Below are 27916 nucleotides of genomic sequence, written 5' to 3' on the forward strand. Positions count from 1 at the left end.
TTAATGCTACTTTGAGATCTCCCCCCTGAATCTTTCCAACCCCCTCCGTGAAGCTCTTCTGATTAATCCTCATAAATAGTTCCACCTTTGTCTTATGATTCACTTTGGTCTGATTACATCTCTGAAAAGTATCTGTGAAACATTAGCCATGTTACAATTTTTGCATCAGTTTCTATGTACATAAGAACATAAGAAATAGCAGCAGGAGTAGGCCATCTGGCCCATTGAGCCTGCTCTACCCTTTAATAAGATCATGGCTGATCTTTTCATGGACTCAACTCCACGTACCCACCTGCTCACCATAACCGGTAATTCCTTTATTCAAAAATCTATCTACCTTTGCCTTAAAAACATTCAACAAGGTAGCCTCAACTGCTTCACTGGGCATGGAATTCTACAGATTCACAACCCCTTGGTTAAAGAAGTTCCTACTCAACTCAGTCCTAAATCTGTTCCTCTTTATTTTGAAGCTAAGCCCCCTAGTTCTAATTTGACCCGCCAGTGGAAACCACCTCCCTACTTCTCTCTCATGTATACCCTCCATAATTTTATATGTTTCTGTATGACTCCCCCTCATTCTTCTAAATTCCATTGAGTATAATCCCAGTCTACTTAATCGCTCATCATACACCAACCCTCTTAACTCTGGAATCAATGTAAGGAACCTCTTCTGCATCCCATCCAGTGCCAGTACAAACTTTCTCAAGTAAGGAGACCAAACTGTACACAGTACCCCAGGTGTGGCTTCACAAGCACGCAAGACAGCTGCAACATAACTTCCCTGTTTTTAAACTCCATCCCTCTCGCAATGAAGGACAATATTCCACTTGCCTGCTTAATTACCTGCTGCATATGCAAACCAACTGTAGAATTGGTCAATATTAGAGCAAGAGAATTGACGTTTTGGACATACACCCTTCATCAGGAATTTCTGATGAAGGGTTTATGCCCAAAACATCGATTCTCCTGCTCCTCGGATGCTGCCTGACCTGCTGTGCTTTTCCAGCACCACACTGTCGACTCTGATCTCCAGCATCTGCAGTCCTCACTTTCTCCCAATATTAGAGCAGCACCGTATTCATAATTGAAGTTTAAATGTGAATATTTTTGGGATTAAAATTGGAAGCTACTTACGCTGTTGCCAAAATGCAACCTGTTTGCTTATTGTCATGGCTAGCAAGCTTTGGAAATGAGCTAACTGACAAGAAATCTAAACCACATGTGGAAAATATATTCAGTGCATACAGTCGGGAGGGATCACTGGAAATTCTAAACTGAACTTTAGAGGATCCCACACAATTAACTCACTTAAATATTTATCAGGTAGTTAAATATTTTGCTTATCAAATAATTCTTAACTCTACCTATCAAACAATATTCATATCTCACTAGTCAAACATTACTTCACTTGTCTTCATACTTCATTTATTCTCAACTATAAAAGCTTTTTGTGGTGATTGTAATGACGTCAGCCAGGTGGGCCTTAAAGAATATGAGTTCCCTGATTGGGGCTATTAACCTGGTCCAATCAGGGAGCTCTGGCTGACAGATAGGAACAGGAGTGTCAGACATCATGTTCACTCTGAGAACTTGCTCTGAGGGTGCTGGATCAGTGCCAACGACTTTCATGTATAAGTAAAGGATGACTTGGTGACAGGATACCAGCCACTGTGGAGTTATTTCAGTTTTAACAATCTGCCTGAAAACCCTTCCATTTACTTTCCCTTTTTCTAAACATCCAGATTAATGTTGGGCAACTCCATGGCACCAGTTGTTCCCAAGCATCCTCTTACCATATCCATTACGTAAATTGTTCATTGGTGTCATGGTACAATGACAACAACATCTCTCTCAATGTCAGCAAAACAAAGGAACTGATAATTGATTTCAAAAATAAGGAGAAGAACATGACTCTATCTACATCAACAGAGCAGAGGTTGAGAGGCTGGAGAGCGTCAAGTTCCTCGGAGTGAGAGTAACTGACAACCTGTCCTGGACTTCCCACATAGATGCGACGGTCAAGAATGCAAAACAATGCCTCTTCTTCCTCAGGCAGCTTAGGAAATTCAGCGTGTTCATAAGGACCATCAGTAACTTATATAGATGCACCATTGAAAGCATACCGTCCAGGTAGATAATGGCTAGTATGGCAACTGCTCTGCCCAGGAACATAAGGAACTCCAGAAGGCCATCACAGGAAACCAACCTTCCATCCATGGATTCCACTTACACTTCTTGTTGTCACAGAAAGGCCACTAACATCATCAAGGACCCTTCCCACCCCAGTAATGCTCTCTTAAAACCTCTTCCATCAGGAAGAATGTACAGAAGCTTGAAAACATGCACCAACAGGCTCAAGGACAGCTTCTTTTCTGCTGTTATTAGACTGACGAATGGACTCTCTAACTTCAAATACTGTTGACCTTGTTAGTGCTGATTTCCTGTGCAGTGTAACCTGTAGGCCTTGCTCTGTCTAAGCACCCTATGACCTGTATGTCCTTGCTTACTATGATCTGCCTGTACAGCTCGCAAAGCTTTTCACTGTGCTTACACATGACAATAAATCAAACTAAATAAATAAATGCTGCTGTGTATCATAGCTAAAACCAATATTGTTCTCACACAAACCTGTACAGATAGTCACATTTACCGTTTCCTGGGACGAAGGGGTCATCTTGTGAGGAAAGGTTGCATAATTTCAACAGAGTTCAAGAACTGAGAAGCAGCCTTTTTTTAATTATTGAGTCATCAATCATGGGCATTACTGGTTGGGCCAGAATTTATTGCCTGTTCCTAGCTGCCCTTGAGAAGATGGTGATGAGCTGACTTCTTGAACCGCTGCAGCCCATGTGCTTTTGATAGACCCACAATGCACATAGAGAGAAATTCCAAGATGTTGACCCAGCAACAGTGAAGGAACGTGACTTATTTCGAAGTCAGGTGTGACTTGGAAGAGAATTTCCAGGTGGTGGTGTTCCCTTGTCCTTCTAAACAAAGTGGTCATGGATTTGGAAGGTGTTGTCTCAGGATCTTGGGGGTGGATTTCTGCAGCTGAGCATCAGTGGTGGTGGAGGGAGTGGATATTTGTAGATATGATGCCAATCAAGCAGCTGGATGGTGTAATGTTTATTGAGTGTTGATGGAGCTGTACCTATCCAGGTAAATGGGAGAGGCAACAACCTCATGGTATTATCGCAGGACCGTTACTCCAGAGACCCAGAAAATGTTCGAGGCACCCAGATTCAATTCCTGCCAAGGCAGATGATAGAATTTTAATTCAATAAAAATCTGGAATTAAGAGTCTAATGGTCACCATGAAACCAACATTGATTTTTTTTTTTGACAATCTGATTCACTAATGTTATTTAGGAAGAAAAGCAGGCAGCCTCGGTCTGGCGTACATGTGACTCCTGATCCACAGCAATGTGGTTGACTCTTAACTGCCCTCTGGGCAATAAAAGCTGGCCTAGTCAGCGATGCCCTCATCACATGAATGAATTTTAAAAAGCATGGGGAAGATTCAATCCCAATCCTGGCTAGTGTCTTGTAGATGGTGGAGAAGCTCTGGGGAGTGAGATACTCGCTGCAGTATTCCTAACCTCTGACCTGCTCTTGTACCCACAGTATTTATATGGCAAGTCTGGTTGAGGTTCTTATCAGTGGTAACCTCCAGGATGTTGAAAGTGGAGAATTCAGTGATGGTAATGGCATTAAATTTCAAGTGATTGTTTGGATGGTAGACTGTATCTTTTTGGTGATGTACATTGCCTGGCATTTGTGTGACACAAATGTTGATTGAAAGAGCATAAGGGAACTTGACAGGGTGGATGATGAAAGGATGCTTATACCTGCTCTTTTTGTACATTCTGGTGCCTTAGTTAAAACACGCTATCTTGGTCCAGACAAAGTTCAAATCCAGGAGTCTCCTATTTATCCGTTAAATGGCAAAAGCAATAAAGTCACTAGAACACTTGGCAATCAGTTAAAATATGTTAATTTAGTTCATTAGAAACAAAATTGCACATTGCTTCAACGCTGCAGACAATCTGCTGTTTAATTCCTAGCCCAGTAATGCATACATCGGGACTCTAGTGAGACTGAAACACTAATTAAAGCTGTTCTATAATGATTTTTTTTACAAATCAATTCTACATATGTTCTTTGTGAAAAGAGAAAGATTTTTCCAATCTCACTGGATCTTTCTTTAGTTTTAACATTGCATCCTTTAGTTCGGCCATTTTACTCCACATCCACTGACCAGCTCTTCTCTAATTAGTACCAGAGTTGCAATTATTTTTGTCGTTGTGCTCACTAAGATTGTGCGACAGCTACCACACCTCTCTGTCCAGTATGCTAATCCTTCAGTAGTCAGCAACCAGGACACAACCCAATGAAATATTGGATATTGACTGCATCCAAAAGGAAATCATATTCAGTGCACACAATGTAGTCTGCAGATCTCCTGACATGATATTGTGATACAGCTCAAAGCAAGGGAGCCCTTTTCAAAATGTGCTTACACTTGCGTTCAGTAGCTTTGAGAAGAAAATTAACTCTTCAGTGATTTGAAGCAATGAATTCCCTAAAGTGGAGTTTGACCATAAGACATAGGAGCTTAAGTAGACCATTCAGCTTATCAAGTTCTCTCTGGCTTTCAACGAGACCATGGGTGATCTGATAATCCTCAACTCCACTTTCCTGCTTTGCCCCATAACTCTTGATTCCCTGCATGATTGAAAATCTGTCTATCTCAGACTTGAATATACTTTAATGACCCAGCCTTGTCAGTCCTCTGGGGTAAAGAATTCCATAGATTCACCAGACTCTAAGAAAAGAAGTTCCTCTTCATTCCTGTCCTAGCTGGTGCTCCCTTATTCTAATATTATGCCCTGTGCTTTCTGACTTCCACACCTACCTTGTCAAGCTGCCTACAAATCTTATAAGTTTCAATAAGCTTGCATCTCATTTTTCTGAACTCCAACAAGTACAGGCACTAACCACTCAAGCACTTCCAGAAGAAAAACCTCTCCTTGCCTGTGATGAACCTTCCAATGTTGTTATAACTTTCCTTAAATGGACCAAAACCGTTCACAGTATTCTAGTTGTAGTCTAAATCATGCCTTGTATAGTTTTAGCAAGACTATTGCATTTTTATATTTCATTCCATTTGCAAGGTTAATATTCTATTTGCCTTCCTTCTTACCTGCTCAACTTCTTTATTGTGATTTATTAAGGAACATAGCATGCCTACAGTGTGGAAACAGGCCATTCGGCCCAGGACCATCCCATCCAGACTGACCCATCCCATCCTATCCCTGTAACCGTGCATTTCCCATGGCTAATCCACCCTAGCCTTCAGGCTCCTGGGTAATTTAGCATGGTCAGTCCACCTAACCTGCACATCTTTGGACTGTGGGTGGAAACGAAAGCACCGAAGGAAACCTACACAGAAACAGGGAGAATGTGCAAATTCCACACAGACAGTTGTCCAAAGGGGAATTGAACCCTGGTCCCTGGCACTGTGAGGCAGTAGTGCTAACAACTAAGTTACCATCCTGCCTACAGCCACTGTGCCATCTAATGAAGGATTCCCAAATCCCTCCCTCCTATGCTTTCTGCAGTCTTTCTCCATTTAACTGACAGTCATCTCCTTTGTTCTTCCTGCCAAAGTGCATTAGCTCACCACTTCACTTCTGTGTTTTCTTCAAGTGAAGCCAATGATGTTGATTATTAGTTTTTCTTTATTGGCCAAGTAATGATTTTAATTTTTTAAACAATTGTGTTTATATTAGCAGTACATTTCAACACTTGGAAAGGATTAAACCACCATAGCTCCTTTAAGTTAAAAAAGCCCACTTATTACGAGCAAATAACTTATACGATAGTAAGTAATGATGAGCATGCAGTCCTTCTTCTATCAGATGTAACTGCATCAAATGGAATCTGGTAAAGTACATAGTTTTAATAAAGTTTTAATGAAGGGCCAAGTTGCTAAAGAGGAAGGAACTGGAGTTGGACAGGTAATTTCTGCACATGCTGGTAGGCTACTCTCTTACATGGTCCCACCTTTGGACCATGCTCATCACAGGAGCACTGGGTGTGGTGGCAACTTGCACATGAGCAGTCGGTAGATATTGGCCAAACAAAGGCCAATCCCCTCCTGTCTGGAATTTTCCCAAAACACAACTAAGGAATGTTGGCAACCTCTTTCCAACAACAGGAGACAGTAAACATTAACCCCTCTAATGCCTAGAGATAACCCACATTAACCTATTCAACAACAGGAGATAGTCAACATTAACCACTTCCGATACCAGGAGACAGCAAACGTTAAGCCATTCAACGACAGGAGAGAGCCACCATCAACCCCACTAAATACCAGGAGAAATATAACATGTACCCATCCAACTTCAGGGGATAGTCAATGTTAACCCTTCCAACACCAGGAGATAGTTAAAAAAAACCATCCAATACCAAGAGAGAGAGACAACATCAACCCATTCAGCACCAAGATAGAGACATCATTAACATAGATATTTTCTAATCAACTTGTTCACAAATGTTATCACACACCTCTGGTGTAGTGGGACTTGAACACAGCCAACTTTTCATTCTGACTCGAATTGAAAAAAATGAAAAGGGAAGAAAGATGTACAGAGTCTTTTTTATCCCAAAGCTTATTGAGTAAAAAATACCTCAGGAGAGCTGGCATTTGAGAATCTATGCTTGGAGCTTTGATAGTTCCTCCTCTGTAGGAACAAGCACAGATAATATTTCCAGCTCAACCATCTTTTGAATACTGCTGGCATAGTAACAGCAGAAGTGAGAAACAGATGGTGATAGTAATGGTTTTAAACAGGTGTGAAAAGATTAGAGGATTAACTCAGCAGCAAGCTCTGTTCATAAGCTGCGGGCATGTTTCTAAATCATGTTCCTGTTAACAATCAAGCTTCAGGAAAAATATTTAGGTCAGATATGGCACTAGGTTAAATTCAGATTTGTTCTCTTCATTATTATGGTAACAATGAGGCCCAGTTTTTAATACAAGCTGAGTATTATGAAGGCTGTGTGTGGTTGGATTTAAAGTAGTTGCCACTTCATGTTGGCAGGCTATGGAGTTATTTAGCATTTCACTAAAGACAATAACACTATATCTTTGCCTGGATGGGTGCAGCTGCAATAGCGCTCAGAAAGCGCAGTACCATCCAAGACAAAATAGACCATCCACCACTTTAAACATTCTTTCTGGCACACCATGACTATAAATGTGTACTATCTATGAGAAATACCGCAGTGAATTGCCAAGTTTTCGTTAGCAGCATTTCCAAAATCCAAAGTACGTCTCAACTGTTGGAGGTCAAGGATGAGCAGATGTGTGCAAACATGCCACCTCCAAGTCACATATTCATCCTGGTTTGGCTCATCGATCCCGATCCTTCAACTTTACTCATTCAAAATCCTAGAAATCCCTCCCTGTAAAAGATCAGCCTCATCATATAGTCTGCAGTAGTCTAGGAAGGTAGCTCCCCATCACCTTCCCAATGGCAAATGTGGAGGGAGATTCTACTGCTCTGAGGAAAAAAAAATGAAAAATATATGAACAACGTATATCGACCTTTGGGATTTGGGCTATGAATCAGATGTAAATGGAACTTGGTTCCCCTGCTGCTGATTTGAAACTTGGTACTTGTGCCATGTTTACTTAGAGACTGTAAATGGCCACATTATGGCCATTAATTCAAGCAGTTGAAGCACAAAGGGTTAACTATTCCTTTGCTCTTATCATAACTACCAAGCATCTGCTTAAAGAACTATGTTTTGATTAGATTATCATCAAGATGGAACTGGGAATTAAGTTTGTGGGATCTTAGACAGGCTGTCCTTGTAATCTCAAGTACGCAGTTCAGTTCATTAGAACTTGCTAATGTTAACTGACATAAATTTAGACCTGATCATACAACAGCAGAATCTCATCCTCTGCTTTAAGGTGATCTAATGCTGCAGTGACAATTGCTGAAGGTTTCTCAGCAGAGAAATGTTCAATCATATGATGTTAAAAATGAGTGGAAAGTGTATGTTTATATCATGCTGAATTGATAATACACAGAAAACTGCCTGAAACTGATATACAAACTCATTCCTCTGCATTGAGCTTCACTCCTTACTCCCCTGTTTCCCTGAAGGGGCTATATTGTGCCAGTTCCTTAGGAGCTGGTTAGACTCATGTCTCTTGCTCTAACTGACACATTCCAAGTGAAAGTCAACTTAGTGAACACTGTCAGCTTATTTAACCATAGGGAATGTTATAGCTAATCTCCATCTATAAGAGTTGGGATGCCATGTTGAAACTGTACAGGACACTGGTGAGGTCACTTTTTTAATATTGCATACAATTCTGGTCACCTTTCTATGGGAAGGATGTTGTTAAACTCAAGAGGTGCAGAAAAGATTGACAAGATGTTGCCAAGGTTGGAGGGTCAAATCTGTCAGGTTAGGCTGAATAGGGGCTGTTTTCCCTGGAGGCTGAGGGGTGACCTTATTGAGGTTTTTAAAATCATAAGGGGCATGAATAGGGTGAATAGCCAGGGTCTTTTCCGAGAGTAGGGGAGTCCAAAACTAGAGGGAATAGGTTTAGGGTGAGAGAGGAAAGATTTAAAAAGGACCTGAGGGGTGACTTTTTTATGCAGTAGGTGGTATGTTAATGAAATGAGCTGCCAGAGGAAGTGGTGGAGGTGGGTACAATTACGACATTTAAAAGGCATCTGGATGGGTACATGAATAGGATGAGTTTCGAGGGATATGAGCTAAATGCTGGAAAATTGCACTAGGTTGGATTGGGATATCTGGTCGACATGGATGAGTTGGACCGAAAGATCTGTCTCCATGTTGTATGACTCTATGTTTGCTCACTGAAGTTTTCAACAGGAATCACTTCATAATAGCCAAGAGCAGAATTTCGGGGTATCAATATTCTCTTTTAAAGCACAGGTAAAGGCAGTTGTATAGGGTTAATACAGAGGAGTGCTGTAAGACCATCCACTGTAGAATTGTGGAGAGAACAGCTCAGGGTCTTGAAGAAACGTAACATCAGGTCCTTCTTAAAGTATCTGTAAGAATGACTATCATAACAATATGACTGTAATTAGTTGTTAACATGTAAGAAATCATACGTTGTTACCTACTTGAGACTTTTCTAATTAAATAGGAAGTGGTTTTCTTCTGTCACACTGGACCAAGCAAGCCCTGTCATTTCCTACACTTAATAAAGAAGGTAACAATTTTCTTCGACATAAGCAGCAACACATATAGATTTAGATTCGGGTTTTATTTTCACATGTACTTAAGTACAGGATACAAGAGTAAAGTGAAAAATGTACCATGTCGCCACACAAGATGTCCTTACATAGCATTGGGAGCCAGCATACCCATACGAAATGGTAGGCTGTGATGCAGATCTGATTTGAATACACGGTGAGCAGTGGTGTGAGATCTTCAGCTCCAAGTTGTCTATTCATATAGCCCAGACAGCAGCAGGGAAGACCTCAAGATTTAAGAACCCTATTGAAGAAACCCTCGTAACAATCCTTAGCAAGGAAGCAAAGTGAAGTCACCATAGTCCTACTCTCTCATTAGAGAGAGAGAGGAGTGGTTTAACCTGGGATCACCATGCCTCAGGCGAGGGGAGAAGTTGAGAAAGAGAGTCCATCATGGTAACCTCAGTTGGTGTGGGAATGGAACCCACACTTTGTACCCCAAATCAGCTGTCCAGCCAAATGAGCTAACTGCACCCCACCACTCCCTCCTCCTCCAAAAAGTGGTTACCATAGACCCCATAGCTCGCTAAAGCGATTCGAGCTGCCACATGTGTCACATTGTAACAAGCTGCCTGTACCTCAGTTAGTCTCAGTGTGATGAGGTAATCAAGTAGTCATCAATCAGCCACTGCAGAGCTTCGATTGGTTGACCATGGGACTCCCTGCCTCGAATGTATTTCTGACAGAAGCATGGAGATGGTAGGCTCATGTACACTAATTATCCTGCCTCACTACATGCCTTTCCTGCCTCCCAGTTCACCACCAGAGAGAACAGATTTCACCCTATCTGCCTCAGCAGCATTAGTTCACTGCACTCGGGACTTTTGTGGTTTATGTAGTTCTCTTGCACACAGAGTAGATCAATCAGAAACTGGTCGTCAAAACACAAAGACTTTCAAATGGGCTATTCCAATATTCCATTCACATATAATTAACCACAGTGTTCAAGAAACCATAGGCATCTCTCTTTGTTTTAGACAGAGAATGAACATGCACAGCTTGAGTGACACCTCTCCACATCAAGCATGCATGACTAGGAATCTCTCTTGCTCTACGGCTAGCCAATGATGTGTTGAAAGGAATAGAAAATTTAATTATTTTAGTTCTGAGGAACAGTCCTATTGTACTCACAAACGTTGACTCTGTTTCTCTCATCGTAGATGCTTCCATTCATGCCTTTCCTGTTTTACGTTCCGACAACCAACTTGTTTGACCACATCACAAATGTTCCATTCACATTCCATTCACAAGTCTTGGAGTGGAATTGAAAACCACAGCATCTGGCTCAGAGCCAATGGAACCACCCACTAAGCTACAAAACTCTCATATTCCTGTTATTCATTCCAAGTGGATGATCCATTAAGAAAAAAAATTAAGCGAAAGACAAATATGCTCAAATGAAACTAGTGTGCAATAATGCAATGAGGGCTCCCTTCATTCTGACAGCATACATCAAAGACACACTACCTTTGCACACTCTGACCCACAAATCTGGGAGGAGAGCTCAATTAGCTCCATAGGTTGGATGACTGGTTTGTAATGCAGAGTGACATCAACAGTGATAGTTCAATGCCTATACCAACTAAGGGCACTATGAAGGTGCTGCCTTCTCAACACTACCCCTTGTCTGAGGTGTGATGACCATCTGGATAAAGTCACTATCAATGTCTCTCTCAGTCTAATGAGAGAGTGGGATTATGACAACTTTTCTTACAATTCTTGAAAACTGAGAAAAGCTATGCATCATTATAACTGCTTAGGTCAATTGGTTTAATTTCTTTTGAAAGGACCTTCCTTCACCTATCTTGTTGTGAAATAGAATGGAACTCAATGCATCTGAATAGAACAGTTTGAACAGTTGTTTTATGTTGCACTTTCGAATTATCATATTGAAACCTTATGAATTTTTAATAACGTGTTGGCAGTTTTCTAAGATGTGCATTGATTAGCTCTCATTACAACTCTTATTGGAGTTTCTGTGCAGACATGCTTGCAAAACACATGGAAACATATGGCGAACAACATAAAAATCAATGTTTGTAGCAAACACTTATTGACTTTTTGCTGGTTTCAATACAAGCTTGCAGTTCATTTCTTTTGCTGTTGAGTCAGTACATTCATAAACATTCTTTCCAACTTAACACTGAATCTGAACATGCAGATAGCTCCCAGATATTATCTTAAAAGGTTCACTGCTTCTGTAGGGTAACCAACAAATAAAAGGTACTTAACGAGATATGCTATCAGATGGGGAAAGGTGTCCATAATCTGCCTGGCTCACTCCCACTTTCATAGGTCTATCCCCTAGCAAGGTTTGTAATAGGATAATACTTGTGTGGGGATTGATGTGGGGCTTGCCTCCAACAGGGTATTTTTTTCTGATATAGCAATTTTATGTTATCTCCTGTAACATAAATAAACTGGCATAGCAATACTGGCATTCAAGAATCCAACAGACATTTATTACAACTAACTATTATGTACAAATGTTACATTCATCAGGCACATTAATAGCTGTATTAGCCTTATGCTTTCACAATAGAGGAGCATGTTTCCAATAAAGTGTCATGCTTTAAATAATCGGAGGTAAGATGGAGTAGGAGAACTTTTTACCATGAGGTCAACTGCTATAATGTAGCAAGGTCTCTTAAGGTACGTTGACATAGTGAGCAAGAGATGCGGTGGTGGTAGTTGTGTGTGGGGTGGACTTAGTGCATGTGTCTGGATGTAATGCTGAAGCAAAGTAGCTTTTTTCTCTTGAACTATATTTTCAGCTAATAGTATTGTAACCTTCTACCAGCTAGATAACAACAGTTACAAATGACTGAAGGCTCAAAATGTATGTTGTGAGGGTGGACATTAAGAGGACTACAAGGCAAGGTATGCTTCACCTTTGCAAAACTTCAAAGACCCACTTATATCAGATTGGAGATTTGAAGGCAGTCTCAGATATTTCTATTGTAACAGGAATGATATAGTGAATCTTCTATCATAGTTCCTAAATGCACCTAGGACAATGGAAAGAAACATTCATGCTCTACTGTTATGAACTAAACAGATAGAATTTTGAATGTTTTACAAGATATCAGTCACAGAATAAAGAAATATTAAATTTGGAGGGAATGAGAATTCAAGAGTATTAATTGGACCTAGAAATTCATGTCTTAAGGTCTTCAGCTTATCTTACGACAATAGACAATAGGTGCAGGAGTAGGCCATTCTGCCCTTTGAGCCTGCACCACCATTCAATATGATCATGGCTGAACATCCTTAATCAGTATCCTGTTCCTGCCTTATCTCCATAACCCTTGATTCCACAATCCTTGAGAGCTCTATCCAACTCTTTCTTAACTGAATCCAGAGATTGGGCCTCCACTGCCCTCTGGGGCAGAGCATTCCACACAGCCACCACTCTCTGGGTGAAGATGTTTCTCCTCATCTCTGTCCTAAATGGTCTACCCTGTATTTTAAAGCTGTGTCCGTTGGTTCGGCACTCACCCGTCAGCGGAAACTTGTTTCCTGTCTCCAGAATGTCCAATCCTTTAATAATCTTATATATCTCAATCAGATCCCCTCTCAGTCTTCTAAACTCAAGAGTATACAAGCCCAGTCGCTCCAGTCTTTCAGTGTAAGGTAATCCTGCCATTCCAGGGATTGGCCTCATGAACCTATGCTGCATTCCCTCAATAGCCAGAATGTCTTTCCTCAAATTTGGAGACCAGAACTGCACACAGTACTTCAGGTGTGGTCTCACCAGGGCCCTGTACAGCTGCAGAAGAACCTCTTTGCTTCTATACTCAATCCCTCTTGTTATGAAGGCCTGCATGCTATTAGCCTTCTTCACTACCTGCTGTACCTGCATGCTTACCTTCATTGGCTGGTGTGCATGAACACCCAGATCTCTCTGTACTGCCCCTTTACCTAAATTGATTCCATTTAGGTAGTAATCTGCCTTCCTGTTCTTGCCACCAAAGTGGATAACCATATATTTATCCACATTAAACTGCATCTGCCATGCATCTGACCACTCACCTAACTTGTCCAGGTCACCCTGTAATCTCCTAACATCCTCATCACATTTCACCTGGCCACCCAGCTTAGTATCATCAGCAAATTTGCTAACGTTATTGCTGATACCATCTTCTATATCATTAACATATATTGTAAAAAGCTGTGGTACCAGTACTGATCCCTGTGGTACCCCATTGGTCACTGCCTGTCATTCCAAAATGGAGCAGTTTATCATGACTCTTTGTTTCCTATCAGCCAACCAATTTTCAATCCAAGTTAGTACTTTGCCCCCCAATACCATGTGCCCTAATTTTGCTCACTAACCTCCTATGTGGAACTTTATCAAAAGCTTTCTGAAAGTCCAGGTACACTACATCTACTGGATCTCCCTCGTCCACCTTCAGAGTTACATCCTCAAAAAAGTCCAGAAGATTAGTCAAGCATGATTTCCCCTTCATAAATCCATGCTGACTCTGACCTATCCTGTTACTACTATCCAGATGTGTCGTAATTTCATCCTTTATAATAGACTCCAGCATCTTTCCCACCATTGAAGTCAGAAAGACTGGTCTATAATTTCCTGCTTTCTCTCTCCCACCTTTCTTAAAAAGTGGTACAACATTAGCCACCCTCCAATGCGCAGAAACTGATCCTGAATCTATCGAGTTTACATAGCCAATTTAAATGTTCAGCTTGTGGTCAGTATTTACAATGCAGATAGAGTGGTTTCGAGCCATTCCTCAATAAGAGCACAAACACCATCATTTTGTTGACAGGAGCGATCAAAAGCACAGCACAAGGCAGACTGAAAAACTGGGGCTGAAAAGTACATTTCCACTCTGTACAAACCAGCAAAACAACATTAAACACAGGCCATCCTGAACAGAATTTCCTCAGCTGTTGGAGAAACTGCTGTCTTGTTTTAATGCTGATTTGAATTTGGTGAGACGTTATAAATGAGACAATGTCTGCAGCAGTGAGACTGGGAGCAGACAACGCAGACCCACTTCAAGAAGTGACTGAAACAATCTTTCTCTGATACTTCTGTCACAAGAAAATGAGCACAGCAAGCAAAATGATTTGAGTTCTGTTTTAAGAAGCAAGTCTATTAAGTAGTTCTTATGTATCCCATTAGGCCAAACGAGTGAATGAATAAGGACCAAAGTTTACTGCTTAAAATAGCCATCCAAATCTCAGGTATTATTGGTGACATACACTACCTGTAGACTGTAATTAATACATAAAAGGTAGAAACCACAGCGAACAGGTCACAGCGTGATACAGAATGTAATTCTCACCTACATGTAAGATAGCACATGAAATAAAGGAACTAAAGCACTGGGGAAATTATGGCAGTGCAACAGCCTTCTAATAGAGAGTGTGACAGGATAGGTATGCTCTGCAGCATGGATCGTGGATTCAGCACTAACTAATACAAATAGCAGTATTACAAAAACACTGGGAAGGAATCTATCAGCTTATAAGGAAACGATTAAAATAGCTTTTATTTAACAGTCCAGTTCAAGTCTTTTAAAGTACCATTAGAACATATTTAAGCCATATTTTTTTCAGATAGGAACCAACTTATTTTCAATGCAGAGATTAATCATATAGATCTAGAATACTACCATTTAATTAATAAACAAAATGTAGTTGAGTTATTAGTGATGGATAATAGCTGGATACTGGTCATGTCTTTCATTTCACAACTTCCTCCCATTGTTAGGAAAGCACCCACAATTTAGACATTAGTCTTTAAGATTTGTTTTTAATCCACTCAGTGTCAGCATGGATGAGAGGCTTTGGGGTGGGGGAGATGTGATTAAGAATGATGAGCATCCAATGTTATTTTCTCCAGTGTACAGAACTGAATCTATAAGCTCAAGTTGCAGGAGATGACGGGTCTGGCATCGGTTGGGGATAGTGGCAGAGAATTGATCTCCTTGTGTCCAAGCTTCCAATTTCTACAGATAAAGCTAGTATCAAATATATCAACCTTGCATCTAAATCCATCTAAGGACTGTGCCATTCTATGAGGGAAACGGGGCAATTGGTTGTTCAAAGAGTGCTCTGATAGATTGAATAGCTTTTTTCTGTGCTGTCCATGTTAACTCTATAATCATCTTCAGCCCAAATACGTTCACTCACAACCTTCTCTTTTTGTGTAAATTCCCTTCCCTAGCTTCTGATTGGCAGCTGTGCCCTTCAGTCACTTACATCCCACTCTGTGGAAACACACTGTACTCCTTCTTTCAGGTTTCCAGAAAATCCGCCTTCTGGACCAATCGTTTCAATCACTGCTACTTATACAACTCCTACCAGTAACTGCTGTATGCCCTGTATATAAGTAATGGCCAGTTCAGCCATTATAGGCTAAAATAATTCATTTTGATATCAGCATTAAGCTTCATTTTATTTTTCTAACAAACTGGAGTGAGCGTAAATATTGCAGGCTCACATCAATTGATCAAAGCTGCCAAAAATCTAAGATCAGCCTATGAGCTCAATTTGTGGATAATGTTGGTTTTCTCTCTTGCCCACTCTATTGCAATGTTTTTGATTAATCCAATTACAACCTGAAATAAAAACAATTGCACAAATGCATTGGAACATTGAGGCAAACATTCAGTGAAATATATGTAGAACTGGTCAAAGGAATCAGAAGACTGATTACATTGTAAAACAATCTAAAACAGAAATTGCTAGAGAAACTCAGCAGGTCTGGCAGCATTAGTAGAGAGAAAGCAAAAATCAATATTTCAAGTCTTGTGTCTCTTCTTCAGAACTGATTGTAGCTATGAAAAAAATATATTTATACTGATGACAGATGTTTGGGGTAAGGGGGTGTGTGAGCAGATAGGTGGAGAGGGAGCCAAGATAGAGAGAGAGAGAGATAAAAAAGGGTAGGCCAACAAAGAGATTGCTGACAGTAAACCAAGGAAGAAAAAAAGCTTGCTGTAACAATAGGGACTGTGAGTAGTTGAAAAGGGCTGCAATGAAAGCAATCCATTTCTTGACAAAATATGGGGTGGGAGCCAGTAATGGACTTGGAAGAAAGTAGCCATTGCTCTAAAACTGTTAACCTCAATGCTGAGTCCTGAAGGTTGTAAGGTCCCCAAGAAGAAAGTGAGGTATTGTTCCTTCATTTTGTGTTGACCCTCTCTGGAGCACAGCAGCTGGCCTGAGACAGAGATGCTGACGTGGGAGCATGGCGGTGTTTTGAAGAGGCAGTACCTGGAAGCTGGGGGGTCATTTATACAGACAGAATGTTAGTGTTGTGTATTTCATCTCCACAATGTAGAGGAGACCACATTGTGCACAGTGAATACAGTAGACTAGATTGAATGAGGTGCAGGTAAATCACTGCTTTACCTGGAAGATGTGGCTGGGGCTTCGGATAGTGAGGAGGGAAGAGACAAATGGGCAAGTGTTGCACCTACTGTGATTGTGTGAGATGGTGTAATGGGATGTGGCAAGCTATTGGGAATGGAGGTGGAGCAGACCAGGATGTCTGGGAGGGAATGTTCCCTGTAGAACATACCTCAACCTAGGTCCTGTTCTGAAATGGGTGTTTTTCAGCACAAGCATCCCATTTTCACCCACTCATAGTTCCCATTACCACTTATCAAGATAGTTTTCTTGCCTGATTTATGAGAATCAATCCCTTTATCTCTACCTCTTCTCTCTGGATTCCCTCTCCACCTATCAGCTTACTTTTTGCCACCCACATCCCCCCCCCCCCCAACCCCCTGTCATCAACATAAATAACACCTTTTCTGAACTGCTAACAGTTCTTAAGAAGGGTCACTTGACTAGAAACATTAACTCTTGTCTTCTCTTCTCAGACACTGGTTTCTCCAGCAAATCCTGTTTTTTCTTGTTTCAAATCTCCAGTATCTGTAGTTTTTTGTTTTATGTCATTTGATGATGATATAACACAGTTTTATTATTACCTTTTTTGGTCCTGCCAAATGTTTCACTCCATTTGCACAAAATAAGTGACGTCGGTGTTAAGGATAGTAGACTACAGTTATTAAACAGGCTTTGTATTGTGCAAAGAAATTCTCCCTTCTTTTGTTGCTGAAGAATGGTAGACATACCTTGTTAGAAAGATGTTGACAGACAGGAAGTACGTGATCCCAGTTTTTAAAAAATGATCGATTTGGAATGATGTAAAAACTATTGATCTAAATCCGAAGTTGCTCCTAGAAATGTACTCCCCCTTTGTTCCACCTCATAAAATTCCAGAAATTGAAATGTTTTGTGTAAGGTTTATTGAGAGTTGACATTTTGTACATGAACTTGTGCCGATCAAAGTGAAGTCTGACAGCACAGGATAATGCAGGGCACTCCATGTTCCTGTGATGGAAATGTCTATTTTTGTTCAATTTTGTACAGAACTATTCATCTAGAGAATCACAGTACAGAACAGTGAGGGGAAGGTGGAGCCATTTCTTTTGACTGCCTATCAATCTGAAATGTTTTGTTCTGGATTTTGAAGGCTTGATGAAAGGCTAAAACCTTCGCTTCCCAGGGCAGTTCCTCAGCAAAGAAGCTGTTCTCATCGTATGGTAAATTAACATAGCTCTAATATGATTTCATGTGGTGTACTTGTGTTTGATAGTCTCTAACTGGTGCTCCAATGAAAAGGACTCCCAGTGTTTGACAAGGAATAATGAAAGGGTATTTGGCAGTATCATTATGGAAATGTAATAATAATATACATCTAATGGCATCAGAGAGAACTTTCACAGAGGGTAACCATTTTGTACAGTTTCTATAATCCTTGCACCCCGGGCGAATTTTCCTTTGGTATTACTGAAATAACAAGCCGTGCAAAATGAATATAATTTCCATATTAGCTTTACTTACAATGGCTTAACAAAGTCTAATATCAGTTAAAAGGTGTTGACCCAAGGAATGAATGAATGCTTGGATCTGATGTTGTATCATTATTGCTGTTCAGCAATGATCTGATTTCATGTAAGTTTTATTTTCTTTACACAGGCTACACTTCCACTGATGTAGGGTGTATTTTATAAAGTTATTGTAAGAGTACTGTATGTAATCTTTCTGCACACATAACTCCTCGAGTAAAAAATGAGGTCTGCAGATGCTGGAGATCACAGCTGCAAATGTGTTGCTGGTCAAAGCACAGCAGGTTAGGCAGCATCTCAGGAATAGAGAATTCGACGTTTCGAGCATAAGGGCTTATGCTCGAAACGTCGAATTCTCTATTCCTGAGATGCTGCCTAACCTGCTGTGCTTTGACCAGCAACACATTTGCAGCACACATAACTCCTGTTGGATAGTTGAAAAACAAGCATTTGAATTCATCATTAGCAGACCACTACAGGATTGTAGTACTTTGCTTGCCAGGAATGGAAAATTGATCTCATAGGTGAGACTTCTGCTTTCTTTTGTAAAATGTAACTAGATTGAATGTTAATTAACTTGTTACTCACTCTTTCTCACACAGAAGCTGATGGTTGCCATTTCCAATGAGCAAAAATGAGAATATGTCTTTTTAATTTCTATTCAAAAGGAGTAATCCCTCATGCAGACATTTCAACGTAGATTCTTGGGTCCAAGTGTATATCAACAAGAACAGAAATTATATCCCAAGCCAAGGTGCCCTGCCCTGATAACATGGTGGTGTGCTGATTTCTTGAACCGGCATGATGAAGGATAACTGGATAAGGAGTTCCAGGATTTTCACACAGAACTGAAGAAGGAATTGCGATAAATGCCCAAGTTGAGCTGGCTCAGTGGTTAGCACTGTTGCTTCACTGTGCCCAGAACCTGGGTTTGATTCTAGCCTTGGGAGACTGTCTATGTGAAGTTTGGACACTCTCCCCGTGTTTGCATGTGTTTTCTCCGGGTGCTCCTGTTTCCTCCCACAGTAAAAAGATGTGCAGGCTAAGTGGATTTGCCATGTTAAATTGCACTAGTGCCCAGGGACATGCAGACTAGGTTGATTAGTCATGAGAAATGCAGGGTTACAGGAACAGGACAGAGGGTGAGTCTGGGTGGGATGCACTTGGGAGGTTCGGTGTGGACTTGATGGACCAAATGGCTTACTTCTGCATTGTAAGGGTTCTATGAAGCTATGTAAGAGAAACTGCAGTTGATGGAATCCCCATATGGCACTAAACCAATCCCAAGTCAAATATCTATTGTGTTCTTCAGCTTTATGCATTGAAACATAGGAAATAGGAGGAGTCGGCCATTTGGCCCTTCAAGCCTCCTGCACCATTCAATATGCTCGTTGTTGCTCATCTAATTTCATCCTCTTTCACCACACTTTCTCCTCATACCCTTTGATTTCTTTAGCTCAAAGGACTATATCTAACTCCTTTTTGAAAACATTCAATGTTTTGGTCTCAAACGCTTTCTGTGACAGAGAATTCCACTGAGTAATCACTTTCAGGTGAAGAAATTTCTCCTCATCTCAGTCCTTGCCCTGCCTCTGAACAGAGGCAGGATAGGCTCAGGTTATTTTCTTCAGAGCGAAGAAAGCTGAGGGGGAACCTGACTGAGACATACATCATTATGAGGGGCATGAACAGAGTGGATAGGAAGAGGCTGCTCCTTTTAAAAGAACGATCTATAACATGGGCGCATAATTTTAAGGGGAAAAGCAGGAGGCTTAGAGGGGATTTAGGGAGAAGTCTTTTCACCCAGAAGGGAGTAAGAATCTGGATTGCACTGCTTGGGAACCTCAAAGCCTTTAAAAATTACATGGATGAGCCCTTAAAATGTCACGACATTCAAGGCTATGGACCAAGAGTTGATAAAACGGGACGAGTGTAAATAGGTCAATGCAGAATCGATGGGCTGACGGACTTCTGCTATACTGTATGGCTGTTTGACTCTAAATGGCTGAGTACATATCCTTAGATTGTGACCCTTGGTTTTGGACTCCTCAGTCACTGGGAACATTCTTCCTGCTTTTACCCTGTCTAGTTTTTCTTCTTTGTACAACCTTCAGGTTTTTAAGAGCCGTGGTTAATATGCCTTAATAACCACTTCCTGATTATTCATCAACTCTTTTTAACTTTAGCAATGTCTGGGCCCCTAACCAGTTTTACCCCTTCCAAAACAAAACCAATCCTTCTGAGAAAAACAACTAAGATGAGATGATTTCAACAATGAAAACAGCGATTGCTGGGAATACTCAGCAGCATCTGTGGAGAGAAAGCTGAGTTAATGTTTCAAGTTCAGTAATACATTTTCAGAACAGTTCTGAAGAAGGGTCACTGGACCTGAAACATTAACTCTGCTCTCTCTCTCTCCACAGAGGCTGCCAGACCTGCTGAGCTTTTTCAGCAATCTCTGTTTTTTGTTTCTGGTCTCCAACATCTGCAGTTCTTTCAATTTTTTTAAGCTACTTTTGAGCTGTTTGAGTTTGGAAGTCTCTAAATATGTCCAGGAGGCTGAGTGCGTAATTGCAATGGTGCAAATTGCTCTGAAAATGGCAGAGCCTTGCAACAATAGTATGCACTTTTTAATGCAAATACCTTCAATTCTAACAACATTTCCGACAGTTTGACACCTGAGAAAGCAGGTTTCCATCCAAATGCCATTTCATCAGTATAACGTGCCTGATAAGATTGATCACAGTTGATGTGCTGCAGCATCACCTTTCTCAGTGAAGGCATTGCTGACAAGTGGTGGATCAAAAGAAAATTGATTCTTACTTAGCAAATGATCATTCTGCCATCAAAAGGCTCCTGTCACATCCCCGTTTCTGCTCTGCTCCAAGATATTCGATTAGGCAGTTTAGAAATTTCCATTCACTTACCCTGACAAAACACCCAAAACAAGGTTGAGCATGAAGAAAGATCCAATGATGATCAGCGGGATGAAATACAGCCAGTTCCAGGCATTCCCTGAGGCATCATTTGCCTGTCAAATAAATAAAACAGAACTCTCATGAAATGGGAGAATTGGCAAACACATATGTACAGTCAGCTGAACTTAGCTACAAGATGAAATAGAACTGAATAAGACAAATGCAATCTTAAAACCAACTTAATCTATGTAAAAAAATTTGAAGTTTGTTAGTGACAATCGTATATAACTTGCTTTTCAATCCTTTTTGATTATTGCACATTTTAAATGCAACGTATGTACTTAACAATATCTGAAAGCATTGTCATTTCTTCCAGTGGGAGAATAAAAGGCCTTTTATCTGTCTAATTCAATGTTCTATCATCCTAACGTTGCTACTTTTGTTGAATGCTCATAAAGAAAGTTCCATACAGTTGACACTTATGGCCCAGTACAATGACATTATAGCTGCCTTTGCTTCCATAAAAATAGATCCATCAGAGGCAGCCAATTACCTGCACTGTTCCTCTTGGCTCCTTTACCTCAATAGGAGAATTTATAGGCCCGATCTTTTACTCATTTTCAATTATACTACCTAAATAAAGGAGCTAGGTTTAGTCCTGTCAATAAGGGAGAAAACTCACAGATGTCAACACCCAGGAATCTGATCTAAACAGTGGCTGGTATAAATGCAGTCAACACCCCTGATCTAACATCCAGCTAGATTTTCAATGAGTTGGTTGCACTGCTGTGGTGTTGACTGATGTTTAATGTTCATGCAAAAACAATTATGTAATAATGTGTGAATTAAACTGAATGCAAGTTAAAGACTCTGCTAATAACATTGAAGATAAAGCAAGCTATGGAAGAATCCAAACCCAAGGATACTAGAGAGTATCTGAATTATAACAGGAGAATATAAAATATCTTTGAAACTACCGCAAGAATTCATACACCACCATATTAAACTAATACTCTCTTAACAGTTCTTCAGTTTAACACTGCAGCTTAATACATGTCCCAATTATACTACATCTAATGTATAAATCAAATAATTCCATAAAGGGTACTAACTACTGATATCTGAACTATAATGTGCACTTGGTGTTGGTGTGGAGAATAATGGTCATAATAAAACTGTTGGATTAAATTCATTCAAAATTTTACAGCTATTGAAGACCATGAGTAATGAACCTCTATGCAATGATATTGCTTCAATTTCTCTCGCACCTTTATGTTTAGTCTTCCAAATCAGCTCATGCAATTATGTTATTATTACATAAAAAAGCAAAACCAATGAAGGATGTCGCAATCACAACATCGAGTAGCTGTGATTTTTATGAGCTTTATTATAAGTTAAATAGCAGCAAATCTCTGCAGTTAATACTAAACTGTTATGTAGTAATTCATTCATCTGTAGAAATTTTCCAAAGCTGCAGCTATTTGAAATAAGTTATATGTTCAAACATTCTGTTTTGATGTTCAAAGTTAATCATTTTTATGGATTAAACAATTCCGAATGGCAAATACTTAAAAAAAAAATCAAAATTACAATATGCAATCTGTTGTAATCAAATTACAAATTATGCAGTTTTAGTTTGAAACTTTTCAGTAACTGAACTGTACAATGTTACCACAAAGTATTATGCCAACAACCTAGAATTGGTTGCAGAGCTGGAAATATGTTAATGAGAAATCAATTTTTGATATTGGCAAAGATGATTCATTGTCTTTGTTGATTGATGTTGCGGATTATTTAATATATAGAACGCTCTTGGATGAAACACATCTGAAGTCAAAAACAGCTAATTGGTACCATGACTAATTTGAAAAACTATGCAACCATGCATATCATGTCATTAATTCATTTACTTAACACTTTGCAAGGTTTAACATATTGCTTTCATGCCTACATTTCCTATTGGCCTGCAGAACCAACTTGCAATGAAACATGAATTTGCTTGAGTTGTTCACTGAACATTGCACGCACAATGTTGTGATGCAGTTAGTTGAAATTCATGATTTGACATATACTCACAATTTCCGCAAACAACCAACTAAAATGACCAGGATAATTTTAAAATAGCATCCCAATCTAGGATCACATTTTGTGGAGTGAAATGCTTAAAGTCAAATAGATAATCAGCTAAAAATATCCTTAATATCTATAAGTTCCATCAAATGGTGTAGTGGACAATGAAGAAGGTTACCTCAGAGTACATCAGGACTTTGATACTTGGGCCAATGGGCCAAGCAGTGGCAGAAGGTGTTTAATGTGGATAAATGTGAGGTGTTGCATTTTGATAAGGCAAATCAGAGCAAGGCTTATACAGTTGATCGTAGTGCCTGGAGTGTGTTGCCAAACAAAGGGACCTAGGGGTGCAGGTGCATACTTCCTTGAAAGTGGAGTTGCAAGTAGAAAGGATGACAAAGAAGGTGTTCGGTATGCTTGCCTTTTTTAACTCAGTACATGGAGTTGGGACATCATGTTGTGGTTTTACAGGACATTGTTTAGGTCACTATTGGAATACTGCATTCAATTCTGGTCTCCCTGCTTTAGGAGGAATGTAGTGAAACTTGAAAGAGTGCTTACAAGGATGTTTCTGGGTGTGAGCTATAGGTAGAGGCTGAATAGGCTAGGGCTGGGTGAAAAACCAAAGTCTATTTCCAGGTCGAGGTGTCCAAAACTAAAGGGCATAGGTTTAAGATGAGAGGAGAAAGATTTAAAAGGAATCTAAGGGGTAACTTTTTCATGCAGAGGTTGGTTCATGTATGGAATCAGTTGCCAGAGGAGGTGATGGCAGCTGATACAATTACAACATTCAAAATACATCTAGATGGGTATACGAATAGGTAGGGTTTAAGAGGGATATGGGCCAAATGGTGACAAATGAGAGCAGATATCTGGTCAGCATTGAGAAGTTGAATCGAAAAGTCGTTTCCATGCTGTACATCTCTACGTCTCTAGTATGAATGATCATTTCTTTTCTATTGCCTGGCTGTTAAACTAATAGCCTGGATAAACACAATGGGTAATAAAAACACCCGCATTCCCCAGTGGAAGCTTTTATTGTTGCAGGCCTCCCTCAGCTACACAAACATCCTAGTTCTAAAGAGGATGAGAACCAAAACTAAACACAGAAAATATTGGAGAAATGCAGCTGATCTGGCAGCATCTCTGGAGCAAGAAACAGGGTTAACATTTTACGTCTGATGTGACTCTTCCTCAGAAGAGAATAAGAACCAGATTAGTCTAACTTAATTTAGTTCTTGTACCTGTCACCACCCCAGGCTGCTTAATGACTTTTCAATTATTGTGCAGAGGGTGTCTTTAAATCGTAGATACTTTGGACACAGCTCTGAGTTTGGAGGATTGTGTAAAAAGGATGAAATCAAATCAGTTACGTATTCCACATCTCTAGAGATTTTACTTTCAATTAACATCAATAGAAATCAAATTTGAGAGAGATGTTTAATAGCCAGCGGCTCCAATATCATCTGTCAAAAGTCAAAATGACCTCCTCATTGTTTGAACTTTTTTTACAGTGTCTTCTAAAGAAGTAGATTCTCATCTTTAACTTGTTACAATGGAGCTGAGGGAATTACGGCTCCACATATTTTTTGAGGATTTTAACAAATTTTTGTTTTGTATTGATGAAGCATCAGAAACTTGTGCAATTATTATTCCCTGGAGTTCAGAGTGGAGTCCATTGTTCCTTTTAATCAATGTAATTATATATCGGCTGAAAGTCTGTGTGATATAATAAGGTCACACGCAAGGGGATTTGCTGCATTTTGATAATTACCTGAACTTGTAGACTATTTCCTGCACTAATAAGAAAGTAGTAATTCGACTGACATTGTATTCCAAGCAAGCCTTACCTTGTCAATATCCAGGATTGTCTGCTTTATTAGATATTGCAACAACTTTAGAATATGTTTGCTGGACATACAGATTTTGAATTTGAAAGTTTTACTGACATTATCTCTATTCAAAGGGCTTGTATTTTCAAATTGTAGCATGTCTCACATCCATCATCTCACCCTTCAGCTAGAATTAGGATTCTCAAGTTGTTATGCCAATCAATTGTCAAGTGTGTCCCACTCATCTCACACGGACCGATCTTTTTTCATTAAGTAGGTTATGAAGTGCTGCAGCATGAGGAAAATGACCCTGATGTCTTTGATATCAATCAAACTGCTTTTTCTTTCAAGCTTATAGAATTTAGTTTCCTGCACAGCCTCCTTCACACAATGATATAGTTTGGATAGAGGCTATTCAGCCCACTGTCTCTGTGCAAGCTTTTTAAAATGACTAACAGATTTGTGTCCACCCTTCCTAGAAAACGCATTCTCATTTCACTCTTCCTATTTTTCCAAATGTGCTCCCTCTGGATATTGCGGAAAATGTGTTGCTGGAAAAGCGCAGCAGGTCAGGCAGCATCCAAGGAGCAGGAGAATCGACGTTTCGGGCATAAGCCCTTCTTCAGGAAATGGGCTTATGCCCGAAACGTCGAATCTCCTGTTCCTTGGATGCTGCCTGACCTGCTGTGCTTTTCCAACAACACATTTTCAGCTCTGATCTCCAGCATCTGCAGACCTCACTTTCTCCTCCCTCTAGTTATTGCCCATTTCTTATTCACTCTCACCATCATTTTGAAAAGCTCTATCAAATTGCCATAATGTTTCTCTGTTCTAAACTGTGTATGTACTGTGAGACTAATACTCTATCGGCTCCAACAGAAACACCTCAGGATTAGCATAATTTTTTCCACCCATTGTCTGAGGTTGCTTAACACTGTTAGTGTATCACAGACAAACCAGCTGTGCTGTGCTTGCTTATAATGCTAACTGCTGAGCTCCAGCCGTTATTAGAATGTTTTCACGCCCCACAGCTTCAATTTGCTAAGCGAGAAATATCCAATCCATAATTTGGCATTTTGCACAAATGAAAGGCGATTAGCCAGAACATGGTTCAAACCAGGCAAAGATGTATAACCCCATATATCGCAGCATCATTAACTGTATTCAGAACATACTGACATGGTCCTGAATGTCAACCAACCAGCGATCCACAGCCTCTTTCCCTATGAGCTTAGTTTAACATAATTGAGCTGAATCTGACATTGGGAGTGGGCTTCCCACACATCAGCCATACTCCAGCACCCAAGTAAGAAAAGATCCAACCCCTTATTTGGCTGGCTTGCCCATTCATGGCATCTTTTAGAGTGATGTACAGCTCAGAAACATACCCTTCAGTTCAACTCATCCATGCTGACCAGATATCCTAAATAAATCTCATCCCATTTGCCAGCATTTGGCCCATATCCCTCTAAAGCATTTCTATTCATATACCCATCCAGATGCCTTTTAAATATTGTAATTGTATCAACCTCCACCACTTCCTGTGGCAACACATTCCATACAGGCATCACACGTTACGTGAAAAAGTTGCCCCTTAGATCCCTTTTAAATCTTTCCCCTTTCACCTTAAATTTAAGCCCTTTTGTTTTAGGCTGCCCTACCCTGGGAAAAGACCTTGGCTATTTACCCTACCCATGCCTCTCATTATGTTATGAGCTGCTATAAAGTCACTTCTCAGCCTCTGACTAGGGAAAATAGCCCCAAAGTACTCAATCTCTCCCTGTAGCTCAAACCCTCTAATCTTGGCAACATCCTTTTAAATCTTTTCTGAACCCTTTCAAGTTCAACATCTTTCCTATAGCAGGGAGGCCAGAATTGCACACAATGTTCCAACAATGGCCTAACCAATGTTCTGTAAAGCCTCAACATGACCTCCCAACTCCTCTATTCAATGCACTGACCAATAAATGCAAGCATATTAAATGAGTCCACTTTCAACGAACTATGAACCTGCACAGCAAGATCTCGCTGTTCAGTCAGATTGAGGCTGGAATTTCTCCCCCATCCGGGAGGAAGACCACCTTCATCAAGTTGCTCATTCAGTCACAGATGTTTTCTCATCTGTATTTGTTGCTGATCAACTTACCAGTGAACTTAACAGCAACAAATTTGGTGATGACGTAGCTTGTGATTGAATAAGCAGCATATGTTGGGCAGACATCAGTGATCAGTTTTGAGAGTACTGCAGTAAGCCAGAGAGAGATCATGGGACAGGACAGACAGTATGAGTGTGAAGAAAGACCTGGGAGGCCCATATGAGTGGGTGGAATGTGGATTGTGGTGAAGAATAGACTGCATGTGTGAGACATACACAGGAACTCATCTCACGCAGACACACAAACACACCTCATTCTTTCTCTTACATACACACAGACAGAGCTCACTATCTCACACACAAACAAATCTCACTCATTCAAACACACACATGCACACCTCATTCTCACACACCTCACGTACACAAACACACCTCACATATACAAGCACATTTCATTTTTCCCAGACACGCCTCATGCACATACACACATCACACTCACAAACACATTACACACACACACACACACACACACACACACACACACACACACACACACACACACACACACACACACACACACACACACACACACACACTCCCATATAAAAAACATCTCCCAGAGAGTATGACGTTCCCGACTGACAGACAGTCCGCTTCAGAACCCTACTTTGATACAAACTCTGCCAAGGCCAGCTCAGAGGTGAACCAAGTTAGTTAAATCCAACTCCTTACCTTGGCCCTGGTCTAATTCCCTTCCTTAGTAATCAAGATTGGGGCAATTTCTATTTCTTGCAAACTT

At 40.3% G+C, this 27916-nt stretch overlaps 1 protein-coding gene across 1 annotated transcript in view; it reads right to left on the bottom strand.

Moving 5' to 3' along the window:
• The window catches only part of cacna1ba (calcium channel, voltage-dependent, N type, alpha 1B subunit, a), a 600961-nt gene that overhangs the window by 248522 nt on the left and 324523 nt on the right, over positions 1 to 27916 (bottom strand). Inside the window, exon 8 of the mRNA XM_060841327.1 lies at positions 21130 to 21233. Coding sequence (XP_060697310.1) covers positions 21130 to 21233 — 104 coding nt within the window. The remainder of the gene's footprint in view (positions 1 to 21129; positions 21234 to 27916) is intronic.

The sequence above is a fragment of the Hemiscyllium ocellatum genome, chromosome 21 (assembly GCF_020745735.1).
Source record: "Hemiscyllium ocellatum isolate sHemOce1 chromosome 21, sHemOce1.pat.X.cur, whole genome shotgun sequence".
NCBI classification, from domain to species: domain Eukaryota; kingdom Metazoa; phylum Chordata; class Chondrichthyes; order Orectolobiformes; family Hemiscylliidae; genus Hemiscyllium; species Hemiscyllium ocellatum.